Source organism: Colobus angolensis, unplaced genomic scaffold (assembly GCF_000951035.1).
Source record: "Colobus angolensis palliatus isolate OR3802 unplaced genomic scaffold, Cang.pa_1.0 Scaffold194, whole genome shotgun sequence".
Classification (NCBI taxonomy): domain Eukaryota; kingdom Metazoa; phylum Chordata; class Mammalia; order Primates; family Cercopithecidae; genus Colobus; species Colobus angolensis.
In genome coordinates, this window is record NW_012115088.1 from 2,602,646 (window position 1) to 2,615,945 (window position 13,300).

At 36.4% G+C, this 13,300-nt stretch overlaps 1 protein-coding gene across 2 annotated transcripts in view; it reads left to right on the top strand.

Moving 5' to 3' along the window:
• Positions 1-13,300, top strand: part of PREX2 (phosphatidylinositol-3,4,5-trisphosphate-dependent Rac exchange factor 2) — a 289,450-nt gene that overhangs the window by 78,249 nt on the left and 197,901 nt on the right. For both annotated transcript variants that reach the window (XM_011940917.1, XM_011940918.1), the window contains exons 6-7: positions 649-810; positions 8,267-8,400. In XM_011940917.1, the coding sequence (XP_011796307.1) occupies positions 649-810; positions 8,267-8,400 (296 nt within the window). The remainder of the gene's footprint in view (positions 1-648; positions 811-8,266; positions 8,401-13,300) is intronic.

The window sequence follows — 13,300 nt, forward strand, 5'->3', positions numbered from 1 at the left end:
TGTCCCAATACCCTAAATACCAAAAACAAAAAAGCTATTGAGGGGTACATGGTAGTTCATCACATAGAATAAGCCTGAGTAATTAGGAAAAACAGCATAAATTGCTCCTTTAATGATGGAGTATTATAGAATTTATAAATTATCTTGTTGTAGTAGATGACATTATTTTAAAATTTTACTTTATGACATATTTTTATAGTTTCTCAAAAATATTAGAAAATAAGATGTTTACATTATTTTTGAAGTTATGACATACTTAAAGATTTGTTATTCTGTTAAAGACTCTAGAAAAATGAAATTAACATATAAAGATGTACTTCTGTTAGAACAAAAGTCAAATTATTAAAAACATAAAAATTTATGTTCCCGGTAAGATATTTGACCATTCCAAAGGAGGAACCTAACTTAATTTTTAAAAACAAAATAAGTTTGAGGAAAAATTAAAGTGACTGCAAAAATGTGCATCTGGGTTACACTTACTCATTGATTCAAACTTTTGTTTTTGATCTTAATCTTAGAGGAATTTGTGATGTCACTTATGGAAGTGGCTCTCACGATCTTTGCAATTTTCATTTCCTGGTCAGGCTGAACCTGCTGTACCAGAAAGCTGAAGATCAAAGGGCAATTTGTTTTTTTGTGTATAAACAGGAGTTGCTGAAGCGGACTCCACGGAAACACAGTGACTATGCAGCAGTGATGGAAGCCCTCCAAGCCATGAAAGCTGTCTGTTCCAACATAAATGAGGCCAAGAGACAGATGGAGAAGTTAGAAGTTTTAGAGGAATGGCAGTCTCACATTGAAGGCTGGGAGGTACATTCACTTTGCTCGACAATCGAGCTTAAGATAGTTTTATGTTGCAGGCCTTGTACAGAATTACTGGCGTTGGATGGAACCATAAATGGTCATTTTCTTAGATATTTCTTGAGGACTACAGTCAATTCTGAAAAGTGCTCACTTTCATCATTATTTTAAAGTATCTTTAGGGTGGTGGTTAATTGACTTAACCTTGACCGAAGAAGTTTGTGATGGAGCCAATAGATACTATGTGGGCTATAAGCTTTAATATTTTAGCATTTATGCATCGTGATGATTCTGTTCCTCTCTTAACTTTGGCCATAAGTACATAACCTGAATCCTGGGAGAGTGAAGAAGGGACAGAAAGTTCAGTAGGTGTGCTGTGATATTACTGTCAGACTCTAAATTACATGTTCACTTAACCTCTTTGTTTTGATTTCTTCATTTATAAACTGAAGAAACTGGCTATGATCTTATTTTTAAGGTTTATTCAAGATGAAAAATGTTATGACTTCCTGAGTCATTAAGGAAATATTTTTATGCCAAAAAGAAGAGTATAGTTAAAAATCTGTAAAATGTTTTCAGCTAATGGTAACTTTGATTCCCAGTTATTTCATGGGGTTGGAGTCCTATGTTACTTTACTACTATGCAAAGAATGAACTCAAATTCTGTCATTACGTTGCCTTAATTTAAATGAGTATAAGCTTTGGACTAGGTCAAATTTTTTCTCGTTATAAAATAAGCAATTAAGATAACTTTTAAGTATAGGAAAGATTGAAAATGCTCCTAGCCAAATACTGTTATCACATAAAACTAAGTGGATTGCTTTATCTTTAAGGCTTTAGATAAATTTGTTTCTTACCTTTGATATGTTAGTTTTCATTTGGATCTAAAATTATGTCCACCCAGATATGCAAAGAAACCTCAAACATTGACCTTAAGGAATTCTCCCGTTTGTCCCTTCTCTCCTATGAATCTTTTAAAATGCTAACTGGGGTTGACCTAGCTGCTTCTTTGTCTAACTCCTTCCATTTCAAGTGTCCAGAGTGCCCTCACATTCAGCATGAATGCTGCCTCTTTCAGGCGGCTAAAATGGTTGTGTGTTTTACAGTTAATTCATGATGATTATTTCTTTCCTGGGGAGCTGTTGTCCTGCTGTGATGAGAAAAATGGACTCCAGTTTGCTTTTGGAGTTCTGTTGTCACTCAAACACTGGAAGAAAAGTGGAACTTGCTTTAAATTGCAGAATTTGTCAATGAAATGTGCCAGGCCTTTTACTAAAACAAAAACTTCAGAGACTTTTTTCGGCACTCTAAGGAAATGGAATCTGTCATAATTTTGTTTCATCCTGGTGTATATCCTAAACATTGAGTGTACTGCAGAAATGAGAGATTCCTTAAAAGTTTTTGATACTGTTTACACAGTATACACCAGTTACTCAAAGGAAGAATGAATGTGGGTGGAACTATATCATATGTAGCCCACAACCGAGGATGCCTGACTTCACCAGCTTTCGTGGTTTTATGACATTCTGAGAGCAAGAGAAAATGGGACAGGGAAAACTGGATGGAGTTAAGGAATTCTGTTGTGTATTCAGAGAAATTAGAGAAGAATGTTGCCGCTTGTGAGGTATAAGAACTTGGGTAAGTTAAATAGTCCTTGTTTTTAAGTTCTACAGTCAGTTCCAGGAGGCACAGGGGAGATAATATGAAAGTTGGGTTCCAAGAAAGTGATTCCAAGAAGAAGTGGCAACATAAATTCTACTTGAGTAGGATTTGACAATGATTGTGAAAGACGGCCATACGGAGATTGAGAGTTTTGGGACTTTGAGGGAGTGCAGCTTGGAGCAGGGCCCAGTCAGTGGGTTTGGCAATTTGTGATAAGAACTCCATTGCCTGTCCCAGTCCACCACCCCATCGAGGGGGGGGCAACTTGATTTTCAGGCCTGGTCCCTTCTGGGGAGTTTAGGAGAAATTGCTAGTCTCATAGGACTCTCTGTAAGGACACAGAGTCACACAGGCTAAATTCAGGCCCTGGGAGGAAGCTGTAATGAGTTAAGAGCTGTCTTTGACTTGCTAATGGAAATCCTTGCTCAGCCGGCGGAAGCCTTGTGTATCTGTGGAGAGGCTACCTTAGGGTTAGGACGCGGAGAAGTTCAGATGTAGGGTGGCATGACAGTTACAGAATGCAGAGTTCCCTGATGAGTTTTTGAGGTTAGGAGTCTTGGGCTCATGCTAGGAAACAGCTCCTTCTCCGGCTCCTTCCACAGGCTCCTGCAGACCGCGTTCAGGGCCTCCTTAGGGAGGACACTCTTCCTTCCGTAACTAAAATTATTTGATGGAATCCAAGTGTGATATACCATGAATTTGCATTATTTCTATTATAGGTGTATTTTTCTGTCATTTAATTATCTGGGGACTTACTTCACTGTTAATCAAATGAAAGCTTTTGTTTTAAACAATAACATCTCTTAGGCACAATGTTCCTATCTAGTATTTTGTGTTACTAAATTATTTACATTCCCGAATGTTGAATTTAGGTAAACAAGCAATTGAAATTTATTGTTTGCAAAACATATGACGGTGAGAAAAGTATGGCTTTTGAGCAGAGTTGGTTTTTAGTCTGGACTCTAACCCTTTGTTTGGGGATGATATATAATTCCTCTCCTATATGGAGTGTGGATTATTGCAGAAGTCAAATGAAATAAGTAAAAGTGCTTTGAATACTGTAAAATGCTATGCAAATATGAGGTAGTATTTTAAAGCTTTAAAAAATTCCCCTCATTTGTCTAATATATGCACCTATCTACTGAAGGTATTATAGTACTTGGGGTTATATGGTTGTAAGCAACAGAAACTAAAAGAAAAATTAATTTAAAAGATTGGGTAGCTTGCAGAGTCAACACAAAAGCTACAGTGTCAGACCGGAGAAGGGTGTCTAGGCGGCTGAAACTATTTGACAGTCTCATCCATGCCCTAGCTAAAATGAATAGGCTGTAATAATTTTTTCCATCTTTATATGACTACACTCAAGACTGAAGATCAAAATCCAAGATTCAACTAATCTTGCTTGGGTGAATTTGCTAAGGGAAGGGCAGAGGAAATTGACTGCCAGCCCTACAATTTCTTTTTGGGGAAATAACTAATTCTCCACTGTATGCATTATAATCACATACAGTGCGTTATAATCATCTCCACAGTTGACTGAGATGCTATACTCTTCATTGAATAGATTTAAAAAATGAAGACTATTTAACTTATCTGAGTTCTTATAACTAACAGGTGACAACATTTAGATCTGAAAATAGGCAGCTTCACTCTAAAGCTTATATTCCTTACCATGTGCTATTATATCCACTCAGATACAAATTTGGCAAATGCTTTGGATTAAGTTTGTTTTCCTGCTTGTCTTTTAAAAGTAAGTTGATTATCAAAATTAGGTTTTTGTCAGTGTTTATGTAGTAACTGCCACCACAGAAAATCTATAGTGTATGTTTTATTTGTTCATTTTTGAAGTTATGCCTTTTGTTAGTATAATTTATTATATCTCAGTCATATAAGTTATGCAACATTCAGAACATTCTGCAAGATAGTCTACTGAAGGTAATTGTGGGCAATGATTAATATGCCCTGGAAGGGAAGTTTATTAGCTGTTTAATCAGAGTCACTGATTCATTTCATAGAACAGGACCATTCTCTGTCTGTGTGTTGGTTGATTGATTATGTTGTAATGATAACTGTAGCCTTTGGAGCTATACTGAAGTATTTTGACAAGGGAGTATCAATAAACATTACGTTGTCAGTAATTCAGCTTTAAGTCCTTGATATGCCTGTTTGGAATTGATCTCTCAAATCTGGAAAACAGTATCATGATAAAAAATAAGAGAAGGAATTATTAATATATGAAAGTGTTGGGATAAATGAGATTCACGATAAATATTGTGTTTTAGAAAGTAAAGAGACACAGAAAGAAAATGGACATTTCTTTATTACCTTTTTACATGGAAAAATACAGTGTTACAGGACTATTTAAAAATTACTTCTTGTTGGTTTTGGAATCTGTTTGCTGCTTCCATTTGATTGAGTTTGTGCCTGACAGTGTATTGACTTCAGGTCATGTTTCTTGTTATTTCATGGATGTGAGTCTTCTAGAGCTTAGTGCTAGTACTTGTTTCTTTTTGTCCTCTGTACGAGGTGATTTGGCAGATACAAATTCATCTTCTACCTTGAGATAGAATTGATTTATATATAGTCTTTGTTATTTGAGGATAAGTGGTTCTGGAAAAAGATGACTGAAAATGAATCCAGTTTAAAAGAGGCACAAAATTTCAATGAAGTGGAAGGGGGAAGGTTTGATGGGACTTTATCTTAGTAAAATGAAAATTTATATTATTTGTTTTATATGTCACAGAAATCAGGTTATAATTTTAGTTAATCGTTTTAACCTCAAAAAGAGCAAATCAAATGCTGAGTCTGTTTTGGGGTGTGTCAAACATTTTATGATAAGACAATATAATATTCTTTATTTTATGTTTGTTTTCATAGTATTTTTTTAAAGATTCGTCTTTATAAGAATGTTCAAATGCTTCATCAATTTTTTTAAGAGACTCCTTTGATATCAGAACTGTTCTCTTATGAAGCGCATTCTAGTTGTCGGTCTTGTCAATTTTCTTTTCTTCCACTGTGAATGGATCTAGCTCTGTTAGATCTTTGTCTGCTGATGCATTGTATACGAGTGGGGACATTTCAAGGCCTCCTGTCATCTTTCATCTTTTCCAAGATTGTAGTTTCTCTCTGCAGTCAGTTCATACATATCTGTGGTTAAACAGTTCTTAATGATTTTTGCCTGCCATTATCCTAGAGATAATGCACAGATTTAAGTCATGGGAAATCAAAGGCACAGTGGGCATGCTTTAGAGTTTCAAAGATAAATGCAGTATAAAGGAAAATGCTGTGAGCTGCTGTGTTAGGATGATATTTTTAGACAAATCTGCACATTTTGACACAGAATCTTTCAGTACATTAACAATTCTCAGGGAATTATTTAATTACTCAAGGAAGATATTTCATGCCATGATGGTAGACTACTGTGGTAGAAGATGGTGAAAGGTGATATTGCACTAATTCTTGAAGCCTGCTTTAAGTGTTAAAGGTACATCATCTCAGTGACAGAAACATCTCAGTCAGATTCAGTAAAACACAATCTGACCGAAGTTATGTGTATATTGTGAGATACACTTTGTGGAATAACCATGAATTCTAGAAGCTATCAATGGTTGTGCTTGTCCTTATTTACTGAAAATGTGATTAGTAATTGACTAAACTGATGATTTGGGTTGCTTATATAAAAAAATGTTGACCTTAAAGAGGTCAGTCAATCTTACTCTGTTTTTTGATCAGGAATGAGGAACTGATGGGGATTTTTAGTAATGCCTTAGATAGAATAGGTCTGTATATTAGCAAGGGGCTTGAGAGTTTCTTGTATCGATTTGGACGGGTGATTCAAAAAGTCAAACTAACGTACAGGATGGAGGAAAAAGACCTGGCGGTTTGATTGATTGTAGCATCACTTTGAATCAGTTGTAAGGTAACACTGTCATTATAGTTAGCTCAATTTTATATAAAATACTCCTTACATTTATTGAGAAAGATAATTATCAACAAGTCAGGAAATGTTTTGTTAAGAATGCATCTACTAATATCTGCATATGTTAATTTGAGGTACTCGGGAGATTTATTTAATGTGAAAATTAAGATGATATCTGCAGTAACCCTTTCATAATGTAACAGCTTATCATCCGAGGTTGGCCTATATGGGTCATTATAAGAAATGGTCTAAGGGAGGGCTATTCTATACATTTTGTGAAATTGCTATAAATTAAAACCACTTTGCTTAATGAACACATGATAAAGTACATGAAATTCTGTAACTTTTTTTTTTTTGCCAAATCTTCACTTGTATATCCACTTTCAGGATGAAAAGAAATAATAAAGGAACAGCCGGGTGTGGTAGCTTATGCCTGTAATCTCAGCACTTTGGGAGGCCAAGGCGGGCAGATCACCTGAGGTCGGGAGTTTGAGACCCGCCTGACCAACATGGAGAAACCCTGTCTCTACTAAAAATACAGCATTAACCGGGCATGGTGGTATGCCTGTAATCCTGGCTACTTGGGAGGCTGAGGCAGGAGAATCGCTTGAACCCAGGAGGCGGAGGTTGCGGTGAGCTGAGATTGAGCCATTGCACTCCAGCCTGGGCAACAAGAGCGAAACTCTGTCTCAAAAAGAAAAAAAAAAAGAAAAAATAAAGAAAAATGTCTAAAATTTGCAATATAAAGATAATCAAATTAATATTTAAAAACTCTCTTAATTCCCCATTTTGAAAGTTTGATTTGTCATTGTAGGTGTTAGTTGTTATTTTAATTTAAATTTTTATAATTAACCAGAGAAACTATTATCAGTGATTATTGTGGAAATATGAAATTTAAAATTAATGTTCTAAATTTTAAATATGAAACATTAAAAATAGAAACATTGAGTTACACAAAAATTAGAAATTTACTCCAGATTTAAAGAATCTTGACATAGTTGAAACTGAAAGTCTCTTGCAGAGCACATATATAGATCTTTATGGAAAATGTCCTTTTACTTTTTTTTTTTTTTAGTCCAACTCAGTGCATTGGTTATGATAGATTAGGTTGTAGAAACAAATAGACTATAATATTTATAATGGCTCGAAATAGACATTTCTGTGCATCTTCCACCACAGTCCGACGCTCATGTCCAACTCAGAGGGCAGCTTTCCTCTGTTGATGATTCAGGGGACCAGGCTCCTTCCATCTTGTGGCTCCTCTTCACTTTTAGTGGCCAGTGCTTGTGTTAAGAATTGCTTTTGTCACTAGTCATGTAATCTTGATGGGCATGCTATAAACACTTATTTAATTAGCTAGTGTGCCTTTGCCAACTTCTAATAAATAGGGTGAAAGGCTCTGTGGAAAGTTGCTCCCTTTAAATATTTTTTTCTCTTTTTATTTCTTTTCTCCATCTTAGAGGTGGATATATAAATTGAGACCTGCTAAACATGTAGACAATTTCATGCACTTTGTGCCTATGGAGCCCCTTTTCCCCACATATTGGGGAAAAAGAGAAAAAAAAGACAGATAAATTCTAATTGTTAACATTATGAATTAATTTGAAGTCATCTCCTTTCAACATGACATAGGTGACATGTATTCTGTATGCTTGTGTATGTATGCAACCTGGAAGGAGACACAGAAGGAGACTGATCGGGGGAAACGAGGGGGTTAGGGGCCCTCCAATCAGTATATAACTCTCTCTACTGTTTGTTTGCACTTTAGCCTGTGCATAGATTACTTCTTAAAATAAAAATAACCGTAATTGTAAGTAGAAAAATAATTATATACAGAAGTGTCAACCAAGTAAGCAGACATTAATTGCATTTCTCCTGACTTAGGGGTCCAACATCACTGACACCTGCACTGAAATGCTAATGTGTGGAGTCTTACTGAAAATTTCTTCTGGAAATATTCAAGAGCGGGTGTTTTTTCTTTTCGATAACCTTTTGGTGTACTGCAAAAGAAAACACAGGTAAGAGCCTAAGCAGGTCACACTTCAGAAGTGGTCACAGTTTCTACCTTTCCCTCCGGGGATCATCCAGCTCACAGTTTCTGCCTTTCTCTCTGTGCTTCCCAGAACCCATCATCCATCAGTGCCTTTCTTCACATTTGTTCAGTCTGCTCTCTGATTGTTCTCTTCACCTTCTTGTAAAATCTTACTGAAATGTCACTGTCATCTGATGATGCTGGGTCCTCAGAGCCCTCTTGAGGAGAGGTGCAGTTTGTTCCTAACCCACATATCTCAGGCCCTGGAGGAGTGGCTGGTGTGTCTTCCTTGCTTCCTAATCCTGTTTCCCAATCATTTCCCCCTCTTCCTTCAATAATCTCAGCACATGTGAAGTTCATGCCATGAGTCTTTCCTCTTCACTACCTTTCCCTCATCTCCCCTTTGTAGAACATGTAATATCTCACTGTCACACATGAATTTAGTGATTTCTCTAGCTCTTGCATCATTTTCTTTCTAACCTACTCCTGTTGCCATTTTGGAGGTGTTCAAAACTCACATGGATGATCTATCCAGAATTTTGGACCTGAAAGCCCACTGTCTCTTCACCTGCAATGAGCCTTACTGCCATTACACCTGAGTCTCCTGTCCTAGGGCCATACTTTTACCTTGTCAATACCAACAGTCATAAAATTGAAATCTTCATTTCAGGCATTCTACTCTGAGTATCATCCCCCATCCTCCTAGCTCTCTTCCTCTGGTATTGTCACTTCAGCTATTCTGGCTCCAAACATTGTCGAAGATCTCCTATCTCAAATTTTAAAAGTCCTTTATCTTGTGTCACACTGTCACCCTTCATAGCAGACTTCCTTGCAGGAGTTTTATGTTGTCACTTTTTCTACTTTCTCACTTGTTATTTGGCTTGAGCAACATTCAGCAAGGTCTTTGTTCACTCTCCTCCACTGAGCTACTCCCATCAGAATCACCGTAAGAAGCACTGTTGTGCTTCTTATTCCAGTGGTCACTTTTCTGCTCTTTAAGATTTTGCTTGTTTTTGTAGCAGCGTGTAGCTTAGCTGAACAATCCTACCTTCCCAAAGCACTCTCTTCTCTTTAATGTTATTATATCCCACTCTCTTGGCTGGATATTGGAGTGCTGTGGGGCTCTGCATTTGACTCCTTTTCCCTCTTCATATTCATAGACTCTTCCCAGCTGATTTTATCCATTCCCATCACTCATGTCCCACATCTGTGTCAGTTGCTCTCAAATCTCTATATTTAGCCCAACAATCTCAACTCCTACAGCCTGTCTGTTATGATGGCCATGAGGAGTCTCAACCACAACATGGAAGAAATGGGATTCTGGATTCCCCTTCCTAAAGTTACTCCTCTCCCAGCTTTCCCTCTCTATTGTTTTCTCAATTCCAAAAATTATGAGTTAGCCTTGGTTCCTGTTTTTCCCTCAATGTTCCACATCCAATCCATTAGAAAATCTTCCTGCATCTGCATTGAAAACATACAAACATCTCTCCACATCTTTCCGTCATCCTTACTACTATGCTCCAGGCCACCTGGATCCTCCTTTGGTGACAACAGTTGTCTCCTAACTGACCCACCATATCTTTCCTTACGCTTCCACAATTTGTGCTCTCCACAGAAACCAGAGCACCTTTTATAAAACAAATCAGATCATGTTGTCATCTTGCTCAAAGCCCTCATTGGCTTCCTAGAATAAAGTTCTTTTTTTGTTGTTTGTTTTGTTTTGAGACAGGGTCTTGCTCTGTTGCCCGGGCAGGATAGAGTGCAATGGTATGTTCATAGCTCTGTACAACCTTGAACTTCTGGGCTCAAGCAGTTTTCTGCCTCAGGCTCCCAAGTAATTGGCACTATAGGCACATACCACCACACCCAGCTAATTTTGTTTTTCAGTAGAGACAAAGTCTCCCTGTGTTTCCCAGGCTGGTCTTGAACTCCTGGCCACAACAATCCTCCCATCTCAGCCTCCCAAAGTGCTGGGACTACAGGCATGAGCTACTGTGCTTGGCCTCACCTAGAATCAAATTCACACTCCTTACCCTAGTTTACAAAATTCTGCCTGGTCCAGCTCCTGCCTGTCTCTCACATCATCACGTCCCATTTCTCCAGACACAATACCTCACTCCTTCCTTTAGCCTTCTCTTTCTCTCATTCCTTGATTATGTCACATGTGCTCCCTTCTTAGGGCCTTTGTACTGGCTGTTTCCTTTCCCAGTGTGCCCTGTCCTTTGAGTTTTCCATGGCCAGATTCTTTGTGGCTTTCAGATCTCACTTAAAAATCACTCCCTCTGAAGTGTCTTCCCTGACCATCCCATCAAATGTGGCCTCCTAGTCACTATCAATATCGGGAAAGTACTTGTCGCTTACTATTTCCTTCATTATTCGTTTGTTTACTTCCTGCCACCTTTACTAGATTAGACTGCAGGGTCCATGAGAACCAGGGGCCTTATTGCTCCTTCAATGCAATTTCTCTGGAAATTGCAGCAGACCTGTGATAGACAGCTGAGAAACACAGAATCAATGAATGAGTGAATGAAACTCAAACTAGTCCCCTGTAGAGCTTAGCCATCATTAATGTAAATAATTTGTGTATTAAGGTTATTGATATAATGCTATTTGTTTTAAAGCATGAATACACTTTTTTCTTGAGAATGTTCTTACTTTATGGGATGTTTTCTTAAACTCTTGAGAAAATTTTTTTGCATGTTGGTTAAGCAAAACAGTAGAGTGACATTTAATTGAGAAGTTTCCTGAGCCTTTACGTGCTTCACCCTAACCATATATAGGACACATTTGTTTTAGTGAAATGGTACCAATAGGTTCATTCAATTTAAAGGTAAAGCAGTAGTTCAAAGTACAGGGTTTTAAATGACTATTTATTCCAGGTTCAGAATTTAGAAAACTATAGTCAAATATTTTCTGGTAGAGTGAGAATTAGAGACACAAAACCGACTGGTTTGTAAGACAGACTTAAGGGAGAGTTATTCTTCATCTCTGATAATGAGTCTTCTTAAATCAGTCATCAAGATGCCCAGAGCAAGTTAGCAAACATTTGGTAGCTATGATGATGATACATGGTAGTTCTGCCATGTGGGTTTTAGTATTAAAATTCCCTAGTAAGAGACATTAATTCAAAAATGCAATTAGATAAGCTGAGAAAACGTAGGAATACAACATGTATCTTCATGAGAGGGAACAGACTAGGATTAGAGCCCCAAAATAATTAAATTGTTGACATCTCTATTCTGATGAGTTTTTTAAAATTCCTTTTTACCAATGTGAAAATGAATCTTTTTTTTTATGTTCTTCTGAGTTCTCTGTGTTTGATAGCGAGATTGAGACTGATAGAAATTGACTTTTGGAAGATGTAGAAGAGGCTGTTATTTTACTTGTGTGTTACTCATTAAGAAACTGTAATGTGAATCAAGGTGTTTTAGTGCAATTCTCCATTTGAGAATGAAATCTTTTTTCATTCAAATTGATCCCATCTTTATCTATGCCTGCCATCAAGACCCAAATCTTTTGCAAAATTAACATTAGTGGACAAATCATGATATTATGTGGCCTTATGATTGGAATTGCTAAGTACATTAAACACAGGAAAAGTTTAACAAATTAAAATCCTGCTATTTAGCAAATACACTTAATGAATGTATTATGTGGGCCAAATACATAGTGGTTAGAAATGGAAATAACAAAATAGTTCAACATGTCCTTTCCCTTCCAGGACTGGAGAACCTGTTTGAACAAACCATCTGTTCCCTTCACTTAGAATGCTTCACTCCCTTATGAACTTGACCTCAGCGTATACTTTCTAAGACGTAGAGATCTTTCAGAAAATATGAGTAAAGGGAACCTTTTACAAACTTCCATAATGTTGTGATTATATGAAGTAGGGACCTAATGAATTTAATTCTAGAATTACATTCTTTAAATAGCAGAGTGCCAGATTAGGCATCCTTGCTCTGGATATTTCTAATATTATTAATCTCAGTAGAAACTAGTTTTTAAAAAAATTATGATATAGTATTTGATACGTATAACATGATATTGCTTAGTTTGGCTTATTTATGAGTTTTAAAAAGTAGTGTCATAGTGGTTTTAGTTTTTTGCAATTTATAATTTGCATTTAGTATAGTTTCTAAATCCATTTTGTGTGTAGCAAAAATTTCTTCATATTACCTGCTGCATAATATTTCATTAGTTAAATGTATCACAATTTAATTATTCATCCTCCTATCAATGGGCTTTAGGGTTGTCCCCAGTTTTTCTGCTATTGTATACATTCTTGTATATGTGTCCTGGTGACCACTACAACGCATAATTAGGAATTAAATAATAGAATCAAGACATTTAAATTTGCAATATTATAATATGCAGCATAATTATTTTCAAACTATAGGCTTTTCAGTCTTTAAACTTCAATAGAGCCATTTTCTGAAGAGATCAAAATCTGTTTGAGCTAAGAATTATAGAATTGATCAAACACTTACTGGAATTTTATATTGAGTATTAATATCTGAAACCCAAGAGAAATATACAAAGCCCATACAGAGTTCACAGTAAGCTCATAAAAAATTGATATGTTGAAAATAGAACTAAGTGATGGATTCTTATATATAATCCATGATTATTTTGCCTGTGACTAAAACTGTTAAGGATATTAAGTCTTTTCAGTATGATTGGTTTTAAGTTAGTTTACCAACTTACAAGAAATTCTGTTTTTCAAAACACCATGATATTATTTTCCAGCTGGAAATAATACCTGCATATTAGTTACCTGCATATTAGTCTGATCTGCATTCCTCTCTATAGTCAACCTCCTGTGAGGCCAATTTTCATAGCTACCTGGGATGAATTTGTAATTTATAGCATTGATTTATGCCTATTAA